This window comes from Peromyscus californicus, unplaced genomic scaffold (genome assembly GCF_007827085.1).
Source record: "Peromyscus californicus insignis strain IS unplaced genomic scaffold, ASM782708v3 Scaffold_7__1_contigs__length_154581171, whole genome shotgun sequence".
In the NCBI taxonomy this organism is placed as follows: domain Eukaryota; kingdom Metazoa; phylum Chordata; class Mammalia; order Rodentia; family Cricetidae; genus Peromyscus; species Peromyscus californicus.
In genome coordinates, this window is record NW_026294595.1 from 17,047,573 (window position 1) to 17,072,957 (window position 25,385).

General features: G+C 35.6%; 1 protein-coding gene across 7 annotated transcripts in view; it reads left to right on the forward strand.

The window, feature by feature from the left end:
- The window catches only part of Spopl (speckle type BTB/POZ protein like), a 69,662-nt gene extending 53,110 nt beyond the window's left edge, over nt 1-16,552 (forward strand). For 5 of the 7 annotated variants that reach the window (XM_052724095.1, XM_052724094.1, XM_052724100.1 and 2 more), the window contains 4 exons: nt 5,477-5,599; nt 8,780-8,922; nt 9,012-9,065; nt 12,371-16,552. In XM_052724095.1, coding sequence (XP_052580055.1) covers nt 5,477-5,599; nt 8,780-8,922; nt 9,012-9,065; nt 12,371-12,515 — 465 coding nt within the window. In that variant the 3' untranslated portion in view covers nt 12,516-16,552. The remainder of the gene's footprint in view (nt 1-5,476; nt 5,600-8,779; nt 8,923-9,011; nt 9,066-12,370) is intronic. The other 2 variants (XM_052724097.1, XM_052724098.1) reach the window with 1 other exon arrangement.
- Nucleotides 16,553-25,385: the final 8,833 nt, after the last annotated feature.

Below are 25,385 nucleotides of genomic sequence, written 5' to 3' on the forward strand. Positions count from 1 at the left end.
CTTCTTTTAAGAGATCTCTGCTCTAAAGCATGGTCCATTTTAACTGGGATGTTTGTTTTCTTGATTTTTAGTTTGTTTTTAGTTCTTTGTATATTCTAATTATTAATTAGATGCATAGTTGGTAAAGATTTTCTCCCGTTCTGTAGACTGTCTCTTTGCTCAATAGTTTCTTTTGATGTATAGAAATATTTAATTATATGAGGTTTAATTAATTATTTGTTAATTGTTGGCATTATTTCCTGAGTAACCAGAGTCATCTTTACAGAGTCCTTTCTTACATCTTTTCTATTTCTTCATCTAGGCATTTCAGAAGTTCACGTCTTATGTTGAGTTCCTTGATCCACTGAAGTGTGTGTTCTCCCCTGTGCTTCCTGCATGTACTTTTCCTCCCTCCCTCCCTCCCTCCCTCCCTCCCTCCCTCCCTCAAGCAAGGTTAGAAAGCAGGTTCTCGTTTTAATCTTCTGCATGTAGATACCAATTTTTCCAGCATCACTTATTAAAGAATTTTTTTCCTAATGTTTTTGGTGTTTTTATCAGGTATCTGTAGAACATAGACTTATATTTACACAGTTTTTTTTTCCTATTTCATTGATCTGTGTGTCTTGTTTATGTGCCAACAGCATGCTATTTTTATTACTGTAGCTCTGTAGTATAACTTGCAATCAGTTATTGTAATATTTCTAGAAGTATTTTATTCAAGATTGTTTTGGTTATCCAGAGTATTTTGCACTTCTGTATGAGTTTTAAGGCAGTTTTTTTGGTGGGGGAAGTTGTTGGATTTATATTTGTTTGTTTTGTTTTCTATGTCTGTTAAGAATGGCCCTAGCATTATATTATAGCTGTGAGGCACAGTGTGAATACTGGACCCAGGTGTTCTGGGAGAGCAGCCAGTGCGTTTAAATTCTCAGCCATCTCTACAGCCCCCTTACTTTGTATTTTTGACTTCTTTACTATGATGTGTCATGGAGAAGTTCTTTTCTAGTCATGTCTACTTGGGGTTCTAAATGAAGCTGGTGTTTGGAAGTCAGTTTTTTTCTGTAGGTGTGAGGATTTTCTGTTACAGTTTAGGTATCAATTCCTTGTACTTTTACCTTAGCTCCTTTTATCCCTGCATTCTGATTTTGATCTGCTGAATATATCCCAAACTTCTTAGAAATATTAGTCATATTCTTTAAATTTTTCCCCAAAGCATTAAGGTGCATCATTACATTATTTTTTTTTTTTAAAGATTTTTCTTCTTGAGGCTGCTATAGCTTTGAAATTTCATTGGCAGAGCTTCCCTGTCATATATGGAAGATGGAGTCTTCCAGCAGACTTCCTGGGCCTCTGGCTCTTACAATCTTTCTATACCTCCACTTCTGTAATGTTTTTGCAGGTGTAAGGATTGTGTTACAGATGTATCCATTAGGGCTGGGCACACTGTGGCAAGTTCTCTGCATTTTTACCATTTGTGATTTTCTGTAATGGTCTCCTCTACTGCAAAAAGAAGGCCCTTTCATGGGGGAATGAGAGCTGTACTTTTATGAGAATATAGTTAGATTCTACTGGCTTGGGCAAATAGCACTAGTAGGGTTTCCTAGGTTCGACGGCCTCACCAGATATGAGTGTTCAACTAATTTTCAGTACCAGGCATGAATTCCCTCCTAATGAGCAGGTCTTGAGTCCAGCTAGATGGCTGATAGCTACTCCCAGGATATAAGTACCACCATTCCACCTTTAGAGATTTCTTGCCCTTCTCGTCATTGCTGTGGTTTGTAGGTGTCACAGCTTGGTAGGGCTATTCTTTGTTTTTCTTCCTTTGCAGCTTCTAGTCTTCAGGGAGGAAGCTTCAAGGTTTGAAGCAGCTCAGTTCTTCTGAGTCCTATCCAAAGAGCATGGTGGCTTCAGCAATAGGGACTTAACCTTCACATTCATGAAGGCATCCAAGGACAACAGTGATAGCCTACATTGTTTTGAGTGTTGCTTAGACGACTCTGTCCAGCAACTTGAAGGGAGGTTTGTCATGCCTGCTACTTGGAGTTTTGTTAGAAAGTCTGTGGCTCTTGGGGGAACACTATCAACCTTAAGTGGTGTAACATTTCTAAAAATAAAAATGCGCGCACACACACACACACACACACACACACACACACACACACACACACACACACACACAAAGTATGCATGCATATATATTATAAAAGCATTTTTAGTAACTAGGAAATGTTTTTTCTGTGGCTTTTTCAAACATCTACACTTTTACTACTTATGCTCTTCTCCTCTTTTCCTCTTGCCCTCCCCACCTCCCTCCAGTTTAAAGCCCTCTCCATTTTCCCATGTCCTTCTTCATAGCGTTTCTGTCCTGCTGGTTCCTTCTCTAGAGCCCCAGACACCATGGTTGCTTTTTGCATTTCTGTTTTATGAGGATAATCTAGCTAATATACTCACATCTTAAGATTTGTAGCTAGGAACTACAGACAAGAGACAGCTTACAACAACCCAGTCTTCCTGGGTCTGGATGTTCACTGGATTGTTTTTTTGTGTAGAAGCTTTTTAGTTTTATGAGTTCCCATTTCTCGTGGTCTTAGTTTCTGAGCACTTGGAGTCCTATTCAGGAAGGCAGTCCTACTCCTATGTCCTGTATCCTTTGTTTTCTTCTAGTATTCTCAGTTTTAACATTTCACATTGATGTCTTTGAATCATTTGGTGTTTATTTTTGTAAAGGGTTTATTTTGTAAAGACACAGTTCTAAATTTCATTTTGCATGTAAATATCCAGCTTTTCTGACCCCATTTCTTGAAGATGCTGTCTTTACTCCAGTTTATATTTTTGCCATCTTTATCAAATATTAGATGGCTGTAGTTACATGCACTTGTGTTTGGGTTTTCATTTTTGTCCCACTGGTCTGAATATGTTTTCGTGCTGGTATCGTGTTGTTTTCATTACTCTGGCACTGTGTTTTATATTGAAATCTGAAATGGTAACTCTTCATAGTGTTCACTTTTGTTAGGATTGCTCTGGCTGTCCTCTGTCTTTTGTGGTTCTATATGTGTGTTAGGATTTTTAAAATTATTTCTGTGAGGAATGTTGTGGAGATTTTGATAGTGATTACATTGAATCTGTAAATTACTGGCAGAGTGGCCATTTTCACAATATGAATTCTACCAACCCATGAGCATGAGAGGTCTTTCTGTTATCTAGTGTCTTCAGTCAGTTTCTATAGGTATTTTAAGTTTTCATCATAGCAGTTTTTCTCCTGCTTGGTTAGGTTATTCCTCGGGACTTTCTTTTCTTTGAGGTCGTGTGAATGGAAGCATACCCATGATCTTTTTTAATGTGTTGTTGTTAGTATGTAGGAAGAAAGGCTTCAGACTTTTTAAGTTGGTTTTGTGTCCTGTCATTTTGCTGAAACAGTTGATTTCTGCTCTTTCTGAATATTTAATGTAGGAACGTAGAGCTATAAAATCTTGCTCTTCAGTTTACAATGGGTCTCAGAGGTTTTGTTGTATTGTTTACATTTTCAGTGAATTCCATGTATTTTTAAATTTCTTCCTTGATTTCTTTGCTTTTTATCATTAACGATTGTGTTATTTCATCTCCATGAGTTTTATAATTATTCAAGATTAATTTGCTATTGGTCTTAAACTTTATTCCATTTGGTCAGATTTGATACTTCCTGACCTGAAATGTTGACCCAGGGTAGGGTCTGATGTCTTATGTTTCCTGACTTCCCATCATATCCTAGGGTAGAGTCTAAAGTATCAGTGTGCTCCCTGACCTCAGAGGGTGGCCAGGGGTGGAGTCCAAAGTCTCCTGCACACTCCCAGACTTCACAAGGTGACAGGATGGGGTCTGAAGTGTCAGCCCATGCCTTGTGTGCAGAGCAGTGGCCAATGGGCTGTGTGGTGCTCAGCAATTAGGATATTCACACAAGATTTGTCTTTCAAATATGCCTGGTTTATTCACACAAACATCCCTTATAATAAATAGCGTACTAATTTAAAAATCAAATAGATAAATCTCCAAGTGGGGAACAGTTGACTGCGAAGAAAATGCTGTTGTGAGATTCCACTGGGGAATCTTCTCCAGTGGGATGCTTCAGAAGCTTGCAGGCTCTACTCATATCCATAGTGAAAAGGCTGGGAGGATGGCACTGGTGGAGGTCCCAGGAGATCCTTTAGAGCATAGGCAAGTGGCTATATAACTGACAGGCAGGTGTATGTGAGCCCAGCAAATGCCCCTGGTGTTGGACAGCTCTGGAAGTTCAGTGTTCACTGAAGCCAGGGCCACACAGTCTCTCATCTTCTTGCAGCTGAGTATCAACTGAGGCTAGAGAAACTTTTCTTTGGAGCACAGTAGTGTGATCCTAGGGACCGTTTCCAAAGTTCCAATTTTTTGTATCATTTCATTGGATGATAGCTTTGCTCTATTAGGGCATATCAGTACCACCTTGGGGTTAGTTCATTAGCATATCAAGGCCTGTCCTGGGCTATGTACTAATCAGAACTATCTGGGGCTTTCTTCTGATGCCTAGCTTTATCAGAGTTCCCTGGTGGCAAGCTTAGGTAGCACATTATAACAAGTCACACTAAATTGTTTTTAAGTTACACAAAATGATTTCACTCATATTCCTAACACCTTGACTTCACAAAAATGACCCAAGATGGTTTCTGAAGTGTTGACACTTCTTGCTTCCTTTATCTTAGAAGAGAATTGGATATAAGGCTACAAAGTATAAAAGCAACTCCTCTTGCTTGAACTGGAGTATGTCTCAAATAAGTACAGAAGGAACAGAAATAATTACGTGGCATTTTGCAAAAGCAAGTATTCTTAGCTAGTGAGCTCTCATCAAAATTACATACAGACTCTTCTTTTGCTTAATAACTGTGAATAGTGTATGTGGTTATAGGGTTTAGGTATCATATTAGGTCCTAAAATTCAACCAGGGAAATGTCAGTAATTGTCCTCTGAAACTGTGATCAGAAACTGAACACAGATGAATTTTATTTGGGCTGCAATATTTTGTCTCTCTTAATTATGAAAATTCATAAGCTTACCACATGATAATACTTAACATGGTTTCACTATCCATGTATTTACTTTCTGGCTGATCAAAGCTCTTACAAAAAAAAAAGGTGTATGTTTTCATTTTTAGAACTACCTATACTGTGGTTTGGATGGTTAAGTTACTACAGATTTACTTAACTTTGATGTAAAAATAGAGTTTGAAAATATTAATGTTTTTTAATTACTATCAAAGATTAATGTGGATTCGTATATGTACCCATTCCTATTTGTGTGTGTGTGTGTGTTTGAAAATATTAATATGTTTTTTAATTACTATCAAAGATTAATGTGGATTCGTATATGTACCCATTCCTATTTGTGTGTGTGTGTGTTGTTTTCATTAATAGAATTGGGTAGAAATAAATAAACCATGTGAATTCACATATATGTACATGTTCCTAATATTTGTGTGTATTGTTTTCAATAATAGAATCGAGTGGAAATAAATGATTTAGACCCTGAGGTTTTTAAAGAAATGATGAGATTCGTTTACACAGGGAAAGCACCAAATCTTGATAAAATGGCCGACAACTTGTTGGCAGCTGCAGACAAAGTAAGTAATACGGTTTTAAAGGACCAAATAAGAAAAAAGAAAAAACCAAAAACAAAAAGCAACCCCTCAGATTGACATTTATAGAAAATATCATACATAAAAACTACAAATAACTTTTGATATAATTTGTGCTCTTTATAGATAGCTTGAAGAGTTTTATGAAATAGCACAAAGTAGAATACTGTTGAAATAAAATTGTCTAAAAGATCTATATGATAGGAAAGTATGAGGGGCCTAGATCTTCTCATGGAAGATTAAATCATAAGCTTAATAATTTCTGGGGTAAATACAAAATGCAGCTGCATTTCTAATGTATTGGAACTTGCAGATGTTCTTAGTCTTAAGATACACTACATAACCTTTGTTTTTTTCCTTAAAAGCAATATATTTATATTATTCTCTTTGTAGATTTCTTTTAATATGATAGTATAGAAAGGAAAATTATTAATAATTTTGTTCTGTTATAAACATGTTGTGTCTTTTTGAACACAGAAAATGCAGAAATGTCAGAAAATTTTTGAATCCTAAAAACATATTCATGGTATATATATTTAGGACTTTTGTATTCAAACTGTGTAAAGAGTATTTAATCTTCAGCTAAAAAGAAATGTTATTACTAAGAGTAGACAATGTTTAAATAGATACTTCCCAAATAAAACCAATGAAGCTTATTAAATAAAGATGCCCTTAAAGAAATGGAGATTAAACCCATCATGATGCACCACTGTACATCAATCATAATAGCTAAAATTACAAAGTCTATATAAGACTTGTCAAAGATTTGAAGAATTAGCATTCTCAGACACTGCTGATAGGAGTATAGAATGGTACAACCACTTTGGAAAATTAACAGTTTCTTTTGAAGTTAAATGTAAACTTACCATGTACTCCATTGAGTTTACTTTGAGGCTTAAATCCCCTGTAGTCTCCCCCCCTAAAAAAAACAACATATATGTATGCTAATTTAAGATTTATATGAGTATCTATAACTGTAATAGCTAAGAACTGGCAACAAATACAATATTTTTCAATTAGTGAATGTATGTATGTATATGTATATATTTAGCTGCAAAAAATTGGTGGTTGTTAGCATTTACTTAGCTTTCAATGGTCATTCTTCAAGACTGAATATAGGCAAAGTAAATATAGTGCGTGGTAAATGCCAAGTGTGAAGTACAAGAAAAGAAAATGACTTGTTACAGTAGGTCACTGGCATGCACATGTGTGTGCAAGCACACACACATGCACACACACATATGCACAAATATGTGTAGAGTGAGGAGAGGTGGGAAGAGAGAGATACTCATATTTAATGTCCTATGACATTAAATTAAGACATTAAGAAGGTCTGAACTATATAAGCAATGATGTGCATGAATCTGAAAGTAGTCACACTGAGTAGCAGTGCTAGAGGATGAGTATATACTGTGTGATTACATTTGTAAAAATAACTTCAGGGAATGCAAGCTAATTTCTTAGTAGCATATCACAAATATTGCTTGGAATGGTATGGGGAAGGACTTTAAAGAGTATCTTTATTCTTGTGGGTGGATGATGGGTTTACCATGGATATTAAATCATCAAAGTACAAACTTTAAATGGCAGCTCTTATTGTATGTCATTAAACCTCAATGTGGGTACTAATATTGCAGCTTTACATCAATAACTGCAAAAATTAGTATTTACTAATATTTACTTGGCTTTCAATTTAATCACTCAAGATTAGTGACAAAATATAGTGTGATACATGCTAAGTATGAAGTAATAGAAAAGAAAACGAATTGTTAAAGTAGGTAACTAGTGGCACATATGAGCAGGAGCGTGGAGAGTGTTCTGGAAACCACTACTTCTGCAGTTAGGCACAGTCACAATGAGGAGGCAGGGAGCTAGCTAAGCTACTTGATAACTGTTATCTCCTGGTAGTCAGGATGCCCTTCTGTGGTCTGACATCCAAGCCTTGAAGCTGAGCTTAGTTTCTTCCCCTTAAATGAGAACTTGAGATTTTAGGGCACTTTTCACAATGGTATATATACTCAACAGTGAAGATCTAATAAACAGGGAATTTAAAACAAGGGCATCTTGGCCCCACACCATGCACAGTAGAGTGATGTAGCATGAATTTTAACAGGTCTTATTAATAAGAACAAACCTGAGCTAGGTATTGAGGTCAACACTGGAAGATCAGAAAGACAGAACAGGCCATAGCTACCTCACCTCACAAATTCCTCAGCTGATCCTGTTTTCTCAGACTGGAAGCCTCTGAGTCCTCATCCAGAATGAATCTCAGCTGAACTGTTGCTCAAAAGCCTAAAAGCTTAACCAGCCAAATGCTTCTCGTTTCTGGTCTTCACGCCTTATGTATCTTCCTGCTTTCTGCCATCACTCCCTGGGATTAAAGGCTCACTTTCTGGGATTAAAGGCGTGAGTCACCATGCCTGGCTGTTTCCAGCGGGGGCTTTAAACTCACAGAGATCCAGATGGATCTCTGCCTTCAGAATGCTAGGATTAAAGGTGTGAGTGCCACCATTTTCTGACCTCTGTATCTAGTGGCTGTTCTGTTCTCTGACCCCAGATAAGTTTATTAGGGTGCACAATATTTTGGGGAACACAATATCACCACAGAGTGAGATGAAATGAAAGTGCTACCTAGAAGAAGGAAGTTAAAAATGATGTCATAAGTGATAGGGACTGTAAAAACCTTAAAAATCCATAATACAAAATCCAGCCAACTGCTGCTATGCTTCTCCCACTTAAGGACAAGCCCACTCAGGTCTCTCTTTGAAATATGCTCATTACTTCACTTTCTTTTACTAAATAAAATACAGCTTAATTTTTCTCTCAGCTGAATTCTTTTCTTTGAGAAGACAAGAACTGAGATAAGTGTTTATTTGACAATGTACTTTTTAGGATAACTGAATACTAAGATAGCTGTCTTGTAACTCCTACTTTAATAAAATCCACCATGTTTTGCATTTATGATTTCTAAAACAAATTAGTATTTCTCCTAAAAGCATTCATTTACATTTTCTTCATAAGCTAAAGCAACAGTTTATTGATTTAATATAACATTAGTTCAAATCAAGTTTTCTTGTGCTTTATCTACTAAGTTACAAATATCAAGTACTTACACTCTAAATAACTGGAATTAATGTTTAATGGTTATATTTTTCTTTTGGGTAGTATGCACTGGAACGGCTGAAGGTCATGTGTGAAGAAGCTTTGTGTAGTAGCCTCTCAGTAGAAAATGTTGCTGATACCCTTGTCCTTGCAGATTTGCACAGTGCAGAACAGTTGAAAGCCCAGGCAATAGACTTTATTAATAGGTAAGCTATACTTGGGTTTCATTGTATATGACACATTTAACATTCTTTCACTGGGCTTTTCTTAAACCTTGTTTGAATCTTCTATGCAGGTGCAGCGTACTTCGACAACTTGGATGTAAGGATGGGAAAAACTGGAATAACAAGTAAGATGGCATCAGTTTCAGTCTGCATACGATACGTTCAGTGAAGTGTTTGTATAGCCTTTTGCTCATGAACAATAAGTGTGGCTCCTGATGAAGCTAACTGCCAGTTATTTTTTTAAAAAAAATAAATTGACTGCTTTTAGTGAATTCCTTGTAGTTTGGCTTTTGACACAAACAGGGAAGGGTGCTCATAATTTTTTGAGTACATGCATACATATCACATAGTATATAGCTGAGTACAGGCATTATAGGCTTTGCTGCAAATCTGGCTTCTGCCCTTTCAGAAAGTGTTAAGGAAGACTACATCCTCAAGATTTGCCTTGGAAGTCGTTAATTTTTTGGTTGATTTTGATAATACTTATTGATTGAACCCTGGATTTCACCTGCTACACAGGGACTCTACCACAGAGCTACCTGAATCTTAACCCTTTTTGAAATTGAATTTTGAGGCAAGATTTTGTTAAGTTTTCTATGATAGCTTCAGGTTTTACTCTTCCTGCCCTAGTCTCTCAAATAGTGAGGGTTGCAGATTAGAAGGACTTCATAGGTCCATGAAACTTTTATTTTTGTTTGTTTATTGAGCTTATTTGTTTGCTTGATTTTGAGTCAAGGTCTTGCTGTATATTCTAGACTGTCATCCAACTCAGAGACTTCCTGTTCTACCTTAAGAGCTAACTTGCTACTCTTTAGATCAGCCAAACACCTTGCATTATACATTAAGCTGCCTAATATTTTAAATCAGTAACATGTTAATTGCTAAGAGATTGGATGATTCTAGATCTTTATATACAAAGTGTTAGAAGTAATTTTTATCTTTTTCTTTCTCTTATTTAAGAGTATTCTTTTTAATTATTTGAGATAACAAAAGGAAGAAATGATAAAGGGTTTTGTAATGTTTTGATTATTTTTACATATAAACCCCTAAATTTTACTACTTTTGAAAATTATGAAAAGTTGACATACTGAGTTATAGGCCACTCTGGGATATCTATAACAAACCATATTATTGCATGGGGATCGTTGATAAAAGAAAATTTAAAAGGGGGCAGTATTAAAGATAATTGTTCACTTTTTTCCATTGCGTTTATCTGTTGGTTTCATATTAGTTTTAAATTTTGTTTTCTGAAAGTAAAGCATTTTACTGCTTTTAAATCTGTGGGAGGCATGTTTATTGACAACTGTAAGATGCCAGAGGATTATCAAAATAAAAATATGAATTCAACATTGTACATTAGCAGCAATGGCTCTCTTTGATCCTTATTACGTAGCTTTAGTTTTAGTTTTTCAAGATTTATTTACTCTATTAAGAAAAAACATCATGTAACTTTTCTTCTATTAAAATGAGGTAATTATGCACTTTGGTGTTATATGTGCAAACTTTCAATAAATATTTATTGAATTGATAATAAATAGCAATGTTTTCCTAAACAACTAGTTAAAATTTAAGACCATGATGGTATAGTAGTGATACTGGACAAAGACTATTATTTTGTTGATATCAGCTACTATTTTGTTCAATATACTTAACTTTTATTATAATTCAAGCACTTCTTTAAGGTACTGCATATAAAATGACATTTGATGAAATGTCTTTGCTTTTAAGAAATTGATCTAACAGAGATAGATACACACATATGTCCCCTTTTATTTTAAAATGGTGATGATAGAAGAGGATATGTACAGATACTTGACTAAGCCCTGGGAGTTAGGAATGGCTTCACAAAGCAGGCTGTTCATTTCAAAACATGAATAAGAGGTAGAAGAAGGAATAAAAAGGAAATAGCAGATATGACAGACTGAAAGGGGTTACATGAAACCAAGCAGAGCACTGTACAGAGTTGTGTGATTATTTGTTTACTGAGTTTCCAGAACACTATTGCTCAGTACAGAGAATATAGTGGCAGGCATAGTAGAAGTTTCCCCTCTATACAAGTAATTTATGGTGTATAGCAAATTGATTAAACAAGCAATTGCAATGAATTATGGAATCTACTTTCATTGATATTACAGAAAAGCAGAATAAAGGGTGTGTGAAGTAGGTATATAGTGAGTGAATAAAAGCTAGAGAAAGCAAGCAAAGATCAGATCCTGAAAACAATGCAAAATTAGGACTTTTGACAATGAAGTGAAGAATAATGAATCTCCAGTATTGGTTAATGCCTCTGATTGAACACAATAAGGCTTCCATTCTTAGGAGTGTTTCTGCACGTTGATAGATGGCAGACGAAAGTTGGAGTAATGTTGGTATTTGAGAAACAAGGTTAAATTCAGGTAAATAGAAGGGGCAGAGGAGAGAAGGAAAGTATAAAGAACTAATGTGTTGCTTTTCCAGTTACTCTGATTGCTCATTGAGAGAATGTTATATATTTAAGACACAGTAAATAAAATAGTAACAGAGCAGCTGGAGCATAGAAGTGGGAATGAAAAGCAATAAAGAGGATGGAACCACATTTCTCGTTTTTAAAACTTAAATATAGGGAAAGGGAAAAGTGGAGTACTGCATAATATAGTCATACTCCCTTTGCTACAGCAGCCTTATGGAAGCTGCAGTAAGAGAAACAACTTAATAGGATTAAAGACAAAGAAGAAAATGTGACAGTGAATCAGTTTTGAGATTATGAGGATTAATTATGAATACCTGATGCCTTTGGAAATTAAAATGGGAGTTTTATGCTTAATTAGAGGACTGGCTCTAGGATACCTCCCAGATATTTAAATTAAATGCCAAGCAATGGTGAAAACTTCAAGCCAAAATGAAAGACAAACAATTTGAGGCTTAAGGAGAAAGATAATGAGTTCTTATGTGACTGATACTTGAGGCTCATTCAAATGAAAAGAGCCAGTGATTGATGATGTATCTTGTGGGGAAGCACTAGGATTTAACTTATCACTAGTTAACTATTGGGCACGTATTAGAAATGTGACAAACAGATGAGATAAAATGCATAGTGTAGTAAAAGGAGAAGAGTGTAAGTAAAAGATTAGAACTCTAGAGAAAACCTGTAGGAGGTACTCAGAAGGAAAAATAGATCAAGTACTTGGAATAGAATTTGCTAACAGTGAACAGAGAGCTATGAGAACAACCACACATGTCCTCAGGTTCAAACATGCAGAAAAATCTTTTCAATTTTGACAAAAAATGCTGATAAGATAAAGATAATATTTTTAAAAATTCAAGTGAATGTATGGAAAGAGGTAGAGCACTATTTAAAATCTCAAAATCCACAAATTAGAAAAAGCAAAACTGATAACTCAGCAGTGTGTTTGAGAACACATTGTAAACATCACTTAATCTTCTTTTTCAGCCAAGCAACTGACATCATGGAAACAGCAGGGTGGAAGTCTATGATTCAGTCTCATCCTCATTTAGTGGCAGAAGCCTTCCGAGCACTAGCATCTGCACAGTGTCCACAGTTTGGTATTCCACGCAAACGGCTAAAGCAGTCTTGAGTCTTCCATGGACAGTAGGAAAATTGATTGCCTTTACTCCCCCAGGTCCAGAAGGATTCCAATACAAACCATAAGCAACAGTTGTTTCTGTCTCTTGTCCGCAGAACAAAAGCTAGAGAAGCATATTGCTTGCTTTCAGGTGGATAATTTATGGTTTATACTTCAGCTTTAAATCAGACTGATTAATTCACTTCAAGGCCTTAAATTATCTTCAGTGACTTCTCTTGTTCATAATAGTTTAATTTTTTTATTGTGCCTTGTCAGTTTGCCAAGGCTATGCAGGATTGCACTAGCTCCACGATGCAGTAATATTGATAACTGAAGATACTGAGTTTAAAAAGGATCTTCCATTATTTTGGAAACAAAAGAATTTTATAGGTTTTGTTTTATGCAATCTCCAAGTTTAAAACTAGGTTCTCCTGGATTTGGAGATTGCCAGAGGCGCCTCCAGTCTCAGTTCTGTTGACACTAAAGAGCCTATTACTGTTGAGGTAAGTGGTGGCCACACACTGCTCTGGTTAATTTATTTTTCATTTCATGGGGCAGATAAGTAATGAGTTGGCCTAAACTTTTAGTAAAATTTTTGGTGTTTATCTGTATATTAACTGCTCAAGAAACTGGGTTTATGTGCATTTCAATGATTGAGAAATGATTTGAAGTTAAGATTTCAGTAAAAAGAAAGCATGGTTTTTGCTGTGTTAAATTTATAATGACTTACATTTGAAAGAATAATTTAGTAGATGTTAAAGTCAGGATGACCAAATGTACATTTCATGAGTGGGCCAATTAAGAAAGATATATATATATATATATGCACTTTTAATGTGTAATTTTTCTATGATGAATGGTACATATATATTTTTTTTCCTTTTGAGGGGATTAATAAGGTATAATTACGTTTAAACATTTAAAACAAGTTTATATGACACATGGAGCCAACTTGATGTTTGTGATAATAGATAAACATTTGCTTGATTATAGATTAATTGATTTGGATTTCAAATAGTCATTATTGAATTTATTACTATTTTATCACGCTTGGAAAAGGCACCTAACAATAAATGAGTCCTGTACATTCTACTTCCTTTTAAACAATGAATGGATAATATTTGCCTGTGGGAGATGTGTGGGAAAGTAGAGGACCCTCTGAAAGTGTGTGCAGCCTCATTAGGAAACTTTATTTCCCCTTGTTTTCTCCTTGGTGACTCACTTACTGATTAACTGTAGATTGCTGAAGTTTTACATAATGTGAACAGGATAAACGATATCAGCTGTTTTTCATGAGCCAGTTCTTTATTATGAATTTAGCTTTACACACAAAAATGTTTGGAGGTTGGAAATTATTGTGAGATGTGTTCTGATGCCTTGTCCTAGAGAAGCAGAAGTGGTCAGTGTCAGATCATATATGATGGAAGCATGGTAGTATGCTTCCTACATAAAGACAGAGCATGTTGCTGGAAAAACAGGTACATATGCCTGTATGTTTGCATTTAAAGCTTTATTTCCCATATTAAAATTTGTGTAATTTGTTTATTTAGTCTTAAAATTCAGAACAAAATAATTAAGCATATGGTTTTAAAATAGACTTTATTGTTACTATAGCTTTATTGGATGTTAACTGAAGCAATTCTAAAATACTTACATTGAGAAAATATTATCAAATTAGCACAGTTCAAAAGAGCAAACAAGCAAAAATCTATTTTTAGATATTTTAGTTTGAGTCTTTCTTGTTTTACATTAAAATGGAACAAATTATCTGTGATAGAAGAGAAGTTTTTCAGCTGACAATGGGCTTCACCCTGTATAGGAGAATCATGACAAGCAAAAATTTACTCCCTTAATTTCATCGTAATATGAAGCCTATTACCTTAACATTGTACAATTTTAAAATACACAACACACACACACACACACACACACACATTATATATATATATATATATATATATATATACATACATACATACATACATACATACATATATACTTTTATTACAAGATTTTCCTGTGGTCTTACTAAAAAACAAAGATGTCAGTCAGCTATGAAATACATTGTCCGTATCATAAAAACACTGAACTCTATATACCACATATTGTAAACTGATTCTCATTAATTTGGTCTACATTCTAAATACAATAAAATACAATGAAATATAATGACCATATAGTGGTCATTATAAATGTTTATTGATCTTAAGGATTTTCTTATAAAGATTTTTGTTTTTAGTTTGCTAACATATTTTCTACCAAAAATGTCAAACACTGTGCTCTACAAATGTCAGTGTTATCTGAAATGTCCACTTTTCTGATAATACAATACCTACCATTATACCCACAGAATCATTCAATGTTTTGTTTTTTATGTATATTTTAGTAGCATATTTTAGGTTCTTGAGTCAGTGATAAGAGGCTGTTAATGTATTCTTATTGAAGTGTCATAATAGCATTTCCCCCACGGACCTCCCCCATTTTTAAACTATATAAAACTTGGCCAAAATAGGTACGAATTCTGTCTAATGTAATCTTTGTCTTTTAAGTTACCAGTTTGCTCCTATTACCCTCGAGTCACCCAAACAAAGCTTTCCTCACAACACAAGGAGTGGTTTTAAATATTACAATTAAGAAATGTAGCCAATGGAAAACTGTTCTTTGGACTAAGATTTAGAAACACTGTTATTTGTGCCTTTTTCATTTTTTACGTTTAGTGTGTTTGATATTTGGAGCACAAATATGAAGGTGCCATAATATGGCTTGCTGATGTTACCTCCTTAAATCCTTCTCTGTCACTGTCTTCAGATAGCTGTTGGAGAACCTTGAATCAAATGTGGTCATTTGTGTGAGGTATGTATGTGTTTGTATCTGTATTCCCTTGGGCTGTGTGTAATATGTTTAAGACTGAATTTATGAAAATAGGACTTAGTTAAAATATGCTGAAAGTTCAGATTAATTGATGTATCTCATTTTAGTGTGCTTTATTTAAGAAGACAGTGGATTGCCAGAAGACAGTGTAATCCTCAAAACTGTGACCAGCATTCTGCATGATAAAATAGGAAAACAGTGCTGGTTTAGGATATCAAGTATAATTAAAATTTAAAATTATTGCTTTACATATCTTAAAAGTGTCATGAGCATTACTGTTTTATTTTTTAACTAGATCTAATTGAAAGTTTAAATTGTCAAAGATATTAATTTGCCCGTTTAAAGTTTTGTATATAAATTCTAAGAATTTTTTATATAAAATTATAGATAAGGACTTTGAGAGTGGTTCAGTGATAGAGTGCTTATCAACATTTGTGATCCCTGGGTTGGATCCATAGCACCACCAAAACACACAAAAAATGAGGAATCAAAGATAGTATTCCTTGTTAGAGAAATACAACAAAGACTTGTGTAAGTTTTATGAAAATCCAACCCAGTAAGTTTTACTAAAAGCCACATTCATGGAGAGGTAGACTAACCTGACTTGGACATGCCTGGTCTTAAGTGAGTGGATGAGTGAGTTGTTTCAGTGTTCTCAGAGTATAAATACAGCACTTTCAGCACATGTGAGAATATTTTGCAAACCTTTTTATATATAGATTGTGAGCTCCAGTTTAAGTGTTCATGGAATGATGTCAATGTTAGGTCTCTCTGAACAAATACTGAGTGCCTCAAATGCAAGACTTCTTCACTAGGAATGAAATCACACTGTATCTTCTGTTGTTGTATGTGAACTTTATGTCTGAGAAGGAATACTTATATTTAAATATTTTCCTGTTAGTAAAGCTTATTGTATACTATAATCTAGTTAATTTTGCATTGCTTAAAAGTGAATTGAGCCCATTTATGGAAATAAAGTTCTGCTAAAATTATTTATTAGTTCTGAAGGAAGTTGACTTCAAGATTCAGATATATAAACATTTAACTTTTCGGCCTTTATTTAATCAATCGGTGTTTTATGATGAGATACATACTATTTGTGTCTTGATGTTGGAAATAGATTTTGTGTTTCAGCACGTTGAGTTAAAATAAAATTGTTACTACTTATTCAGAATTAATTTGCTTGTTTGGGTTTATTTGAGTCTTATCAAAAAAATCTGCTCTAGTGTACTACTTTAACATGAAAATTTAAATTTCACATACTATGTGTCTTCTACATTGGGAAGCTTATATTTTTGACAGTTTTAAATATTTACTGCTATTAAAGGGCAGGCCTAGGCAGGATATTCCTAAACCAGCTCATTGAGAGTAACAAAGTGCTTAATAGTTGTGGCCATGGTGTCAGCTAGAAGGACACCATGCCTCCCATATACCTAACACATATGTAGATATATGTACATACACTGAATTTTTCTTAGGATTATAAAATAGAACATTTTCCATGCAAGTGTAATCAAATAAGATAGAGAGGTTGGAATTCAGACTCAAAAATGAACTCAAAAGAGCCTTTTACTCATACACTGCCGCAGTCAGCTGCTTGGGAATGTTGAGATGAATGTTGTGTTATCTACTACCTCAGAGGAGTCCTAAAGGACCTAGAATAGTATTTGCTTTGTTCACAGTTTTTTAAAAACAACTGTTTCTTTTATTTTTTGAGATTATACTATTATTACATTTATCCCTTCCTTTTCATCACTCAGAACTCTCCTTGCTGTTTTTCAAATTCATGACCTCCTTTTCCATGAATTGTTGATACATATGTGTATGGGTGGTTGGAGTGGGGGTGTTTCATGAATACATAAATACAGCCTACTCAGTCTGTATGATGTTATTTCTATGTACTATATATGTTTTCAGGACTGACCATTTGGTATTGAATAACCAATAACCTGGTGGAAGACATTTCTCCTGCTTTCAGCATTATTTCGTTCCAGTAGGTTTTTTTTTTTTTTTTTAAATGTTAGGGTTGAGGCCTTCAGGGCTCTAACCCTACCTCTAACCCATCCACCATCAGCCACACTAACATGTCTGTTGTTGTTCTTATTCAGCTCTTGCCTAAGCAGTCTTGTTGGTCAGATTTGATGGGTCTAGCTTCTGATATTTCTAGAAGACACAATCTCACAGCAAATCACATGGTCCTCTGGCACTTAAAAACTTTCCATCCCCCTCTTGAGCCATGATCCCCGAGCCTTAGTGTTCTGGTTGTATTGTAGATGTATCCCTTGGTACTGGGATCTACAATTGATTTTGATTGGTTTTTGTTCAGTTGGAGTCTCTGGCTCACCCTTGCACTGTCCTGGAAGCCTCATTCCTGACTCTTTCCAAACCTGACCTGCTTAGAGAGTCTCCAGAGAAAGAAAAGATATTAAAAACATGCTTCTCCTCATTCTTGGTCGCTGTTGCAGCTTCATCCCCTGTTGTGGCCAGCTACCCAAGTCCCTGCCTAAGCACTTAGCTTTTAACCATACTTGGGCACAAACCCAGCTTGTGGCAGACATATCATCACCCCCACCTACAGTCTATAAAATCTCCCTGCCTTGGCTTGGATGCCCATCTTCTCTGGTCTCATTCTCAGAGGCCAGTGAATCCACCTGGGAGTTACTTTGCTTAATATACATGTTGTTATAACTTTTCAATTGAGCTTGATCTTTCTTACTGTGTTGGCAGAGAAACTTATTAAGGGGGGCAGAAAACCTATTAGTTGTGGTCTGCTTTAACAGTCTCCAAGTCTGTTTCAAAGAGAACTTTCCTTGATGAAGAAAACACTTATTTGTGGGTGTTAGAGATTATGCTGGTCTTATAAAGTGATGGCTATAGGTTCTCCAAGATCCATCTCAGTAGCCCAGAGCAGCTGTCTAACTTTCCAGTACCAAGGATTATTTCTCTCTTGTTGAGTAGGTCTTAAGTCCAATTAGAGAGCTGTTGATGACTGACCAATTATGTATGCATTACTGCACCCTTAGGGTTATAATGCCATGCTGGTCATTATTATGTTTCATAGGCATCATAGTTCCATAGGACTTTTGCTTCCCTCTTTTCAAAACTTGTATGGCTCCTTCTGACAGCATGAAATGTAGTCTTCAGGAAGAAGGCATTCATTTAGGTTAGATCCAGATCAGTTTCCTCTGGGCCCTTTGTCTGAAGTACATGGTGTTATCAACAATAGAGATTTACCTTCCAACTCTGGGTTATAACCAAGGGCAATAGCAGCGGCTATTACAGTGTGTGTAATACAGCAGTAGTTCTCAATCTGTGGATCACAACCCTTCTGGGGATCAAATGACCCTTTCCAGGGGTCACCTAAGATCACCAAAAAACATAGATATTTACATTACAATTCATAAAAGTAGCACATTATTATATTATTAAGTAGCAATGAAAATAAATTTATGTTGGGAGTCACCACAACATATGGAACTGTATTAAAGGGTTGCAGCATTAGGAGGGTTGAAAACCACTGTATTACACTATTTTGGGAGTCTCTTAGAAAACCCCGATGAACAACGCAAAAGAGGACTTCTCATGCCTGGTGTTAAGGTTTTCATTAGAGAGTCTTTGGATCTTGGTGAGAGAATTATTACCCAGATGAGAAAATTTCATTCAAACCATATATGTATATTTATATATAGTTATATATATTTTTAGGTAGTAGTATAATTCCTTATGATTTATTCAGATAGCCTTGCTGTTTTACCCTTTTTCCTCCTTCTGTATTTATCTCCACCCCTCCCTAGCCAAAGCCCCTCCCCACTCTGCCCCATATCTCAGTCAGATAACTTGTTCTGTGCTATTCCTGTTTCTTTGCTCCCCTACCACAGCACTCGTCCCTTTTTACTTTCCTGGTTTCTGAAGTTACTCCAAGTATGCTCACACTCAGATGAGAGAACGTGTCTTTCTTCTTTCTGGGTCTCCCTTACCTCATTCAATATGGCCTATTCCAGAACCATCTATTTACATGCAAGTTACATGAATTAGTTTTTCCTTATAGTTGAGTAATATTACAGAATATATAAGTGCCATATTTTCATTATCCATTTTGGGTGAAATCATTTAGGTTGTTTCCATTTCCTAGGTATTGTGACTAGACCAGCAATGAAGATGGCTGAGCTAGTATTTATAGAATCTTTGGGCTTATGCCAAGGAATGGAATAGCTGGGTCATATGGTAGATTTATGTTTAATTTTTAGAGAGTTTTTCACAGTGCTTTCCAGAGTGTCTAGACCTGTTTACAATCCCACCAACAGTCACTGCCCCTCCACCTCCATCCTCCCCATTCCTTTCTGTTGCTATGTTGATCTTTGTCATTCTGACTGAGGTAAGATGAAATCTCAAAGTTATTTTCACTTGTATTTCTCTAATTGCTAGGGGTCATAAACATTATTTGAGGTATTTCTTAGCCATTTTCATTTCTTCTTTTGAGCACTCCCTGTTCGGATCCCAAGCCCATTTTTTAAGTGGGTGGATTTTTTTTTCTGGTGTAGTTTTGACTGTTTTTTGAGTTCTTTTTATGGTTTGGATATTAATCCTCTGACAGATGCATAGCTAACAAAGATCCTTTCCCATTCTGTGGGCTTACTCTTCACCTGGTTGATTGTTTCCTAAGCTGTCAAGAAGCTTTTAAGTTTTAAGAAGTCCTACCTGTTGATAGTTGGCCTTAATGTTGGGCAAATGGAGTCTGACTCAGAAAGTCCTCCACCTAGATCATGTAGAGTACTGCCTCTGTCTTCATCTCTTTCCCTGTGGCAGGTTTCACATTTTGATCTTTGATCCATTTGGCGTTGAGATTTTGTGCAAGCTGTTAGATCTTTGGTCCATATGGAGTCGAATTTCTGTGCAAGCTGTTAGGTACAGGTCTAATTCCATACTTCTGTGTGTGGATATCCAGTTTTCCCAGCACTATTTGTGAAAGGTACTGTTTTTCATCAGTGTATATTTTTGGCATCTTTGTCAAATGATCAATGGCTGAAGTTATATGTACTCATGTTTGGGTCTTCAGTTTTGTCCCATTGGCCAACATGTCTGTTTTTCTATCAATACCATATTGGTTGTATTACTGTAAATCTCTTATATATCTTGAGAACTGAAATGGTAACTCCAGCATTATTTTGTTCAGAATTGTTTTGGCTATCAAGGGTATTTTGGGATTCCCTATGAATTTTAGAATAGTTTTTTCTACTTTCAGATAATGAGATAGGGGTTTTGATTGAAATTGCAACAAATCTGTAAATAGCATTTGATTATTTTCACAATATTAATTCTACCAATCCATGACCATAGGATAGCTTTCCGTTTTCTAGTGCCTTTCTCTATCTCTTTCTATAGTGTTATAAAATTTTATTGTAAACATCTTTCACCTCCTTGGTTGCTTTTTTTCCCCCCTAGATAGGTTATTATTTTTGTGGCTGCTACAAATGGGAGTGTATGCATCCATGATCTCTTTTTTAGTATGCTTGTTGATGAATAGAAAAGCTATTGATTTGTGCAACTTGTTTTATATCCTGCCACATTGCTGAATGTATCATTTATAGAAATTTTCTGGTAGAATTTTTGAAATTTCTAATGCATGATATCATGTCATCTGCAAATAGGGATTGTTTGACTTTTCTTTATTTTGTAAATTATTAATTTCGTTCTCTTGCCTAATGCTCCAAACTAGTTCTTCAAGGTTCCTGACTTCAATGGGATTGATTCAAGTCTTTCTCCATTTAGGAAGATGTTGACTGTGGGTTTCCCATATATAGCTTTTACTGTGTTGAGGTATGTTCCTTCTGTACCTACATTTTCTAGGACTTTTATCATGAATGCATGTTGGGTTTTGTAAAATACTTTCTGCATCTGTTGAGATGATCAACTGCTTTTTGTCCTTAAGGATGTTAATCTGGTTTATTACATTTATTGACTTGCATTTGATGAACCGTCCCTGAATTTCAGGGATAAAGCCAACTTGGTCATGGTAGTGACCCTTTTTGGTGTGTATCTGTAATACGTTTGCAAGCATTATGTCGAACATTTTTAAATCTATATCTATTGGGGATATTAACCTGTAGTTTTCTTTTTTGTTGTGTCTTTACATGGATTTCGTATTAGAGTTATAGGGGCTTCATTGAAAGACTTTGGGAGTACTCCTTTTGTTTCTTTTCTTTTTTATTATATAGATATAGATATATATAATTAAGGTTTGCCATAGATCTTTGAAATTTAGGCTTTTCCTTCACAGCTTCACACAATGACCTATCTAGGCCTCCATACAGGGACACCCCTGACACATGCTTGGCCTCAGTGGCTTTCCTTAGTTGTGGGGGCACATTGCACAACCCCGTTCTTCTATCATTAACTCCACAACCATGTGACCGAATCTGCCAAGTTCTGCTGCTTACTGGGGCTGGAACATGGTTCCCTCATTCAATCACATCTTTATCAGCTTTTTGTTCTTCACTGCCTGAGCTTGACTGTCCTGAAACTGGATCTCTAGGACAGACTGGCTTCAAACTCAGAGATCCTCTAGCCTCTGCCTTCCAAGTGCTAGGATTGAAGTCATCTACTACCACACCCAGCTATAAGATTTTCTTTAATTTCTTTTCACAAGTTGAAAATTTAGCTGGGCGAGATCTTGCCTTGAGGTCACCATTCCCTTTATTCCATTTCTTAATTTGTTTATCTTCTTTTTTTTTTTTTTTTTTTTTTTTGTTTTCCTGGATCTCGCTCTGTAGACCAGGCTGGCCTCGAACTCACAGAGATCCGCCTGGCTCTGCCTCCGGAGTGCTGGGATTAAAAGCGTGTGCCACCACCGCCCAGCTTGTTTATCTTCTTGAACGAATTCCACTTCCTAATGCTCCTTCTCCTCAAAATGTTTTTTTTTTTTTTCCTTTTTTTCCCCCTTGCTCAGTTTTCTCCTTATCATTATCTTCATTGGAGTTACCACTAATCAATCACCAAACAACAGAGTCAATACTAGGCTGTTTTGAGATTTTCTCTGCCAATGGAATTAATCCCACACTCTTCACGTTAGCCTCAGGCAGACTCTTCTGGAGTCTGGGCAAAAGCAGTTGTATTTTTTCACCAAAATATCACAAGACTGATTTCTTTGCAACATACTAAACTTCTGTGAAACCTCGTGATCCAGTCTCCAAAAATTCAAATTACTCTTAGCACCACTGTCTTCCATGCTCCTACTGGTTTGACCCATTAAGCAGTTCATAAAGCATTCCACTGCTTTCCTAACCCAAAGTACCAAAGTCCAAATTCCTCCAAATGAAAACATTGTTAGGCCTATCATAGCAATACCCCAGTCCCTGGTGCTAACTTCTGTCTTAGTTGGGGTTTCTATTGCTATGATGAGACACCATGACCATGGTAACTCTTATGAAGGAAAATATTTAATTGAGGTGGTTCACTTACATATAGTTCAGTGGTTCAGTCCATTATTATCATGGTAGTAATATGCAGGCAGAAGTGGTGCTGGAAAAGTAACTGAGAGTCCTTCATCTTGAAGGCAACAGGAAGTGATCTGTCTCACTGGCCAGGTGGTATTTTGAGCATATATAAGACCTGAAAGCCTTTCTCTACAATGACACACTTTGTCCAACAAGGCCATACCTCCTAATAGTGCTACTCCCTTTAGGAGCCATTTTCTTTCAAACCACCACAGTTGGGCCAAGGGTCTATCATTCTAATTTATCTTTTCAAAGAGCCAGCTTTTCATTTGTTAATTATTTGTAGTATTTTCTTTGTATCTATCTCATTAATTTCTCTGATTTTTCTTATTTCTTGTTATTGATTGAGTTTAGACTTGGCTTATTATCTTTTTCTGAGTTTTAAGTTGTATAATTAAGTCATTTATTTGTGCTTTTTCTGATTTTTTTTAAATGTAGGCAGTTTGAGATACAACTTTTCTTGTAGGACTGCTTTCAGTGTGTCCCAGAGTTTTTGTTATAGTTTGTTCACTTAATTCTACCTTTTTTTTGTTTCTTCCTTCACTTTGACCTATCTGCCAATTTGTAATGAATTGTTTAATATTAATAAGTTTGCGTATTTACTAGAGATTCATATGCTGTCTGTTTTAAGGTTTCTTATATTGTAGTCAGAATATATGGAGTTGTTTTGTGTCTAGGATATGGTCTAGTTTAGAGAGGCTTCTGTGTGCTTTTTTGTATATTTAGAGAAGCTTCCATGTATATTCTTTGGTGTTTGGGAGAATGTTCTATAGGTACCAGTTAAATCTATTTGTTGTATGCTGTGATTTCATCCTGATATTTTGTTGTTGTTAGATTTTTGTTTTGTTCAGATGACCTGTCTGTGATGTGTTTAGGATAGTTTTGTCTTCTTGGTTAACTATTCTTTTGATTAAAATGAAATGGCCCTCTTTGTTTCTTGTGATCAGTTTTAATTTGAAGTGTGTTTTTTGAGTTAGTATAGTGATGTTTTCTTAGTTCCTGATCCCATTTAATTGTTGTACTTTTCCCTATCCTATTTCTCTAAAATGATGCCTATCTTTAAAGGTAAGATGTGTTGTTTGTAAACAACCGACAGATGTGATTTGGTTCTTGATCCATTCAGCCTTTGTTTTTTGATTGGAAGATTGAGACAATTGATATTTAAAGTTACTATTGAAATGTGTACTAGTTGTTGTCATTGTGCTCTTGATATTGAGTGGTATTTTTGTATTCTCAGTGGTACTTTGTGCTTTAATAATTAAAACATCATATTTCTTTGTGCAGTCTCATTACTCTCTTCAGCACAAAATAATGCTTCTTGAATTTTCATTAGGTTTGTTTTATTGGATATTAATATTTTTAGGCTTTGTATATCAGACAGAGTTCTTCCTTCTCCTTCAGCTATGACTGATATTTTTGTTGGGTGTATTAGTCTAGCTTGCCTGTCATGGTCTTTTAGGACTTGAAATGCTTTGCTGCAGGCTCTTCTGGTTTTCAAAATTTCCATTGAGAAATCAACTGTTATTCTAATGCATTTTCCTTTATACATGACTTGTGTTTTGTTTTGTTTTTGAAACAATATACCATTTCCTTGTTTTGTATACTTTGTGTTTTAATAATTATATGCCATGGAGATTTTCTTTTTAGGTCTCGTCTATTTGGTGTTATATGTGCTTCTTGCATATGTATGTGTAATGCCTTTTCTTAGTTTGGGGTTTTCTTTTATGATCTTGTTGAAGATCTTGTCTGTGCCATTGGTGGGATTTTTCTCCCTCATCTATGCTTATAATTCAATGGTTTGATCTTTTTATGGTATCCCATATTCCTGTATGTTTCTTTCCTGGGTTTATTATATATTTTTTTCATATTCCTTGCTTCTTTGGTCTAGATCCTCTACTTTTCTGTAAGGCTTTCCCTTGAATTTTTTAGATGGGTTATTGGATTTTTCAATTCCATTTTCATTTCAGCTAGAGTCCTCTAAAGTGTTTCTCTTTACTGAATTAATTTTCCAAGTCCTGGTTGGACTTCATTTTGATCAGTCTTTTGTTGATGTTTTCTTGTTCATCACTCAGGCATTAAATTCTCCTTAATTTCTTTCTCCTCAGGTTCCCCCCCCCCCCCCCCCCCGAACTGTTTCTTTCAACTCCTTAAATTTTCTGATGAATTTAGTGGTTGTTCTTTTAAATTCTGTGTACTGGGATTCACCTAGGTAAGTCTGTTAGCAAACATTTCTGTAGGCCTGATAGCTTTTGTAGGGAGCTATTGGCTCGATCATGTTTATATTTTTAGGATGAGATCTGGCATTTGGACTTCTTTTGTTAGTTGTGTACAGAACATGCCGGAGCAGAAGAGAGGATGTGTTGCTGGTTTGGCCTAGTTGTTAATGGCTTAGGTAAAGTGAAGTCAGGTAGACAGAAGAGACTAGGCTGTTATGCAAGATTTTCCTCCTGTTCCAGATGTTGAGTAGGGAGGTGGATGAGCCCTTTGGCTTGGGAAACAAACAGAGCAGGTCCTGGTA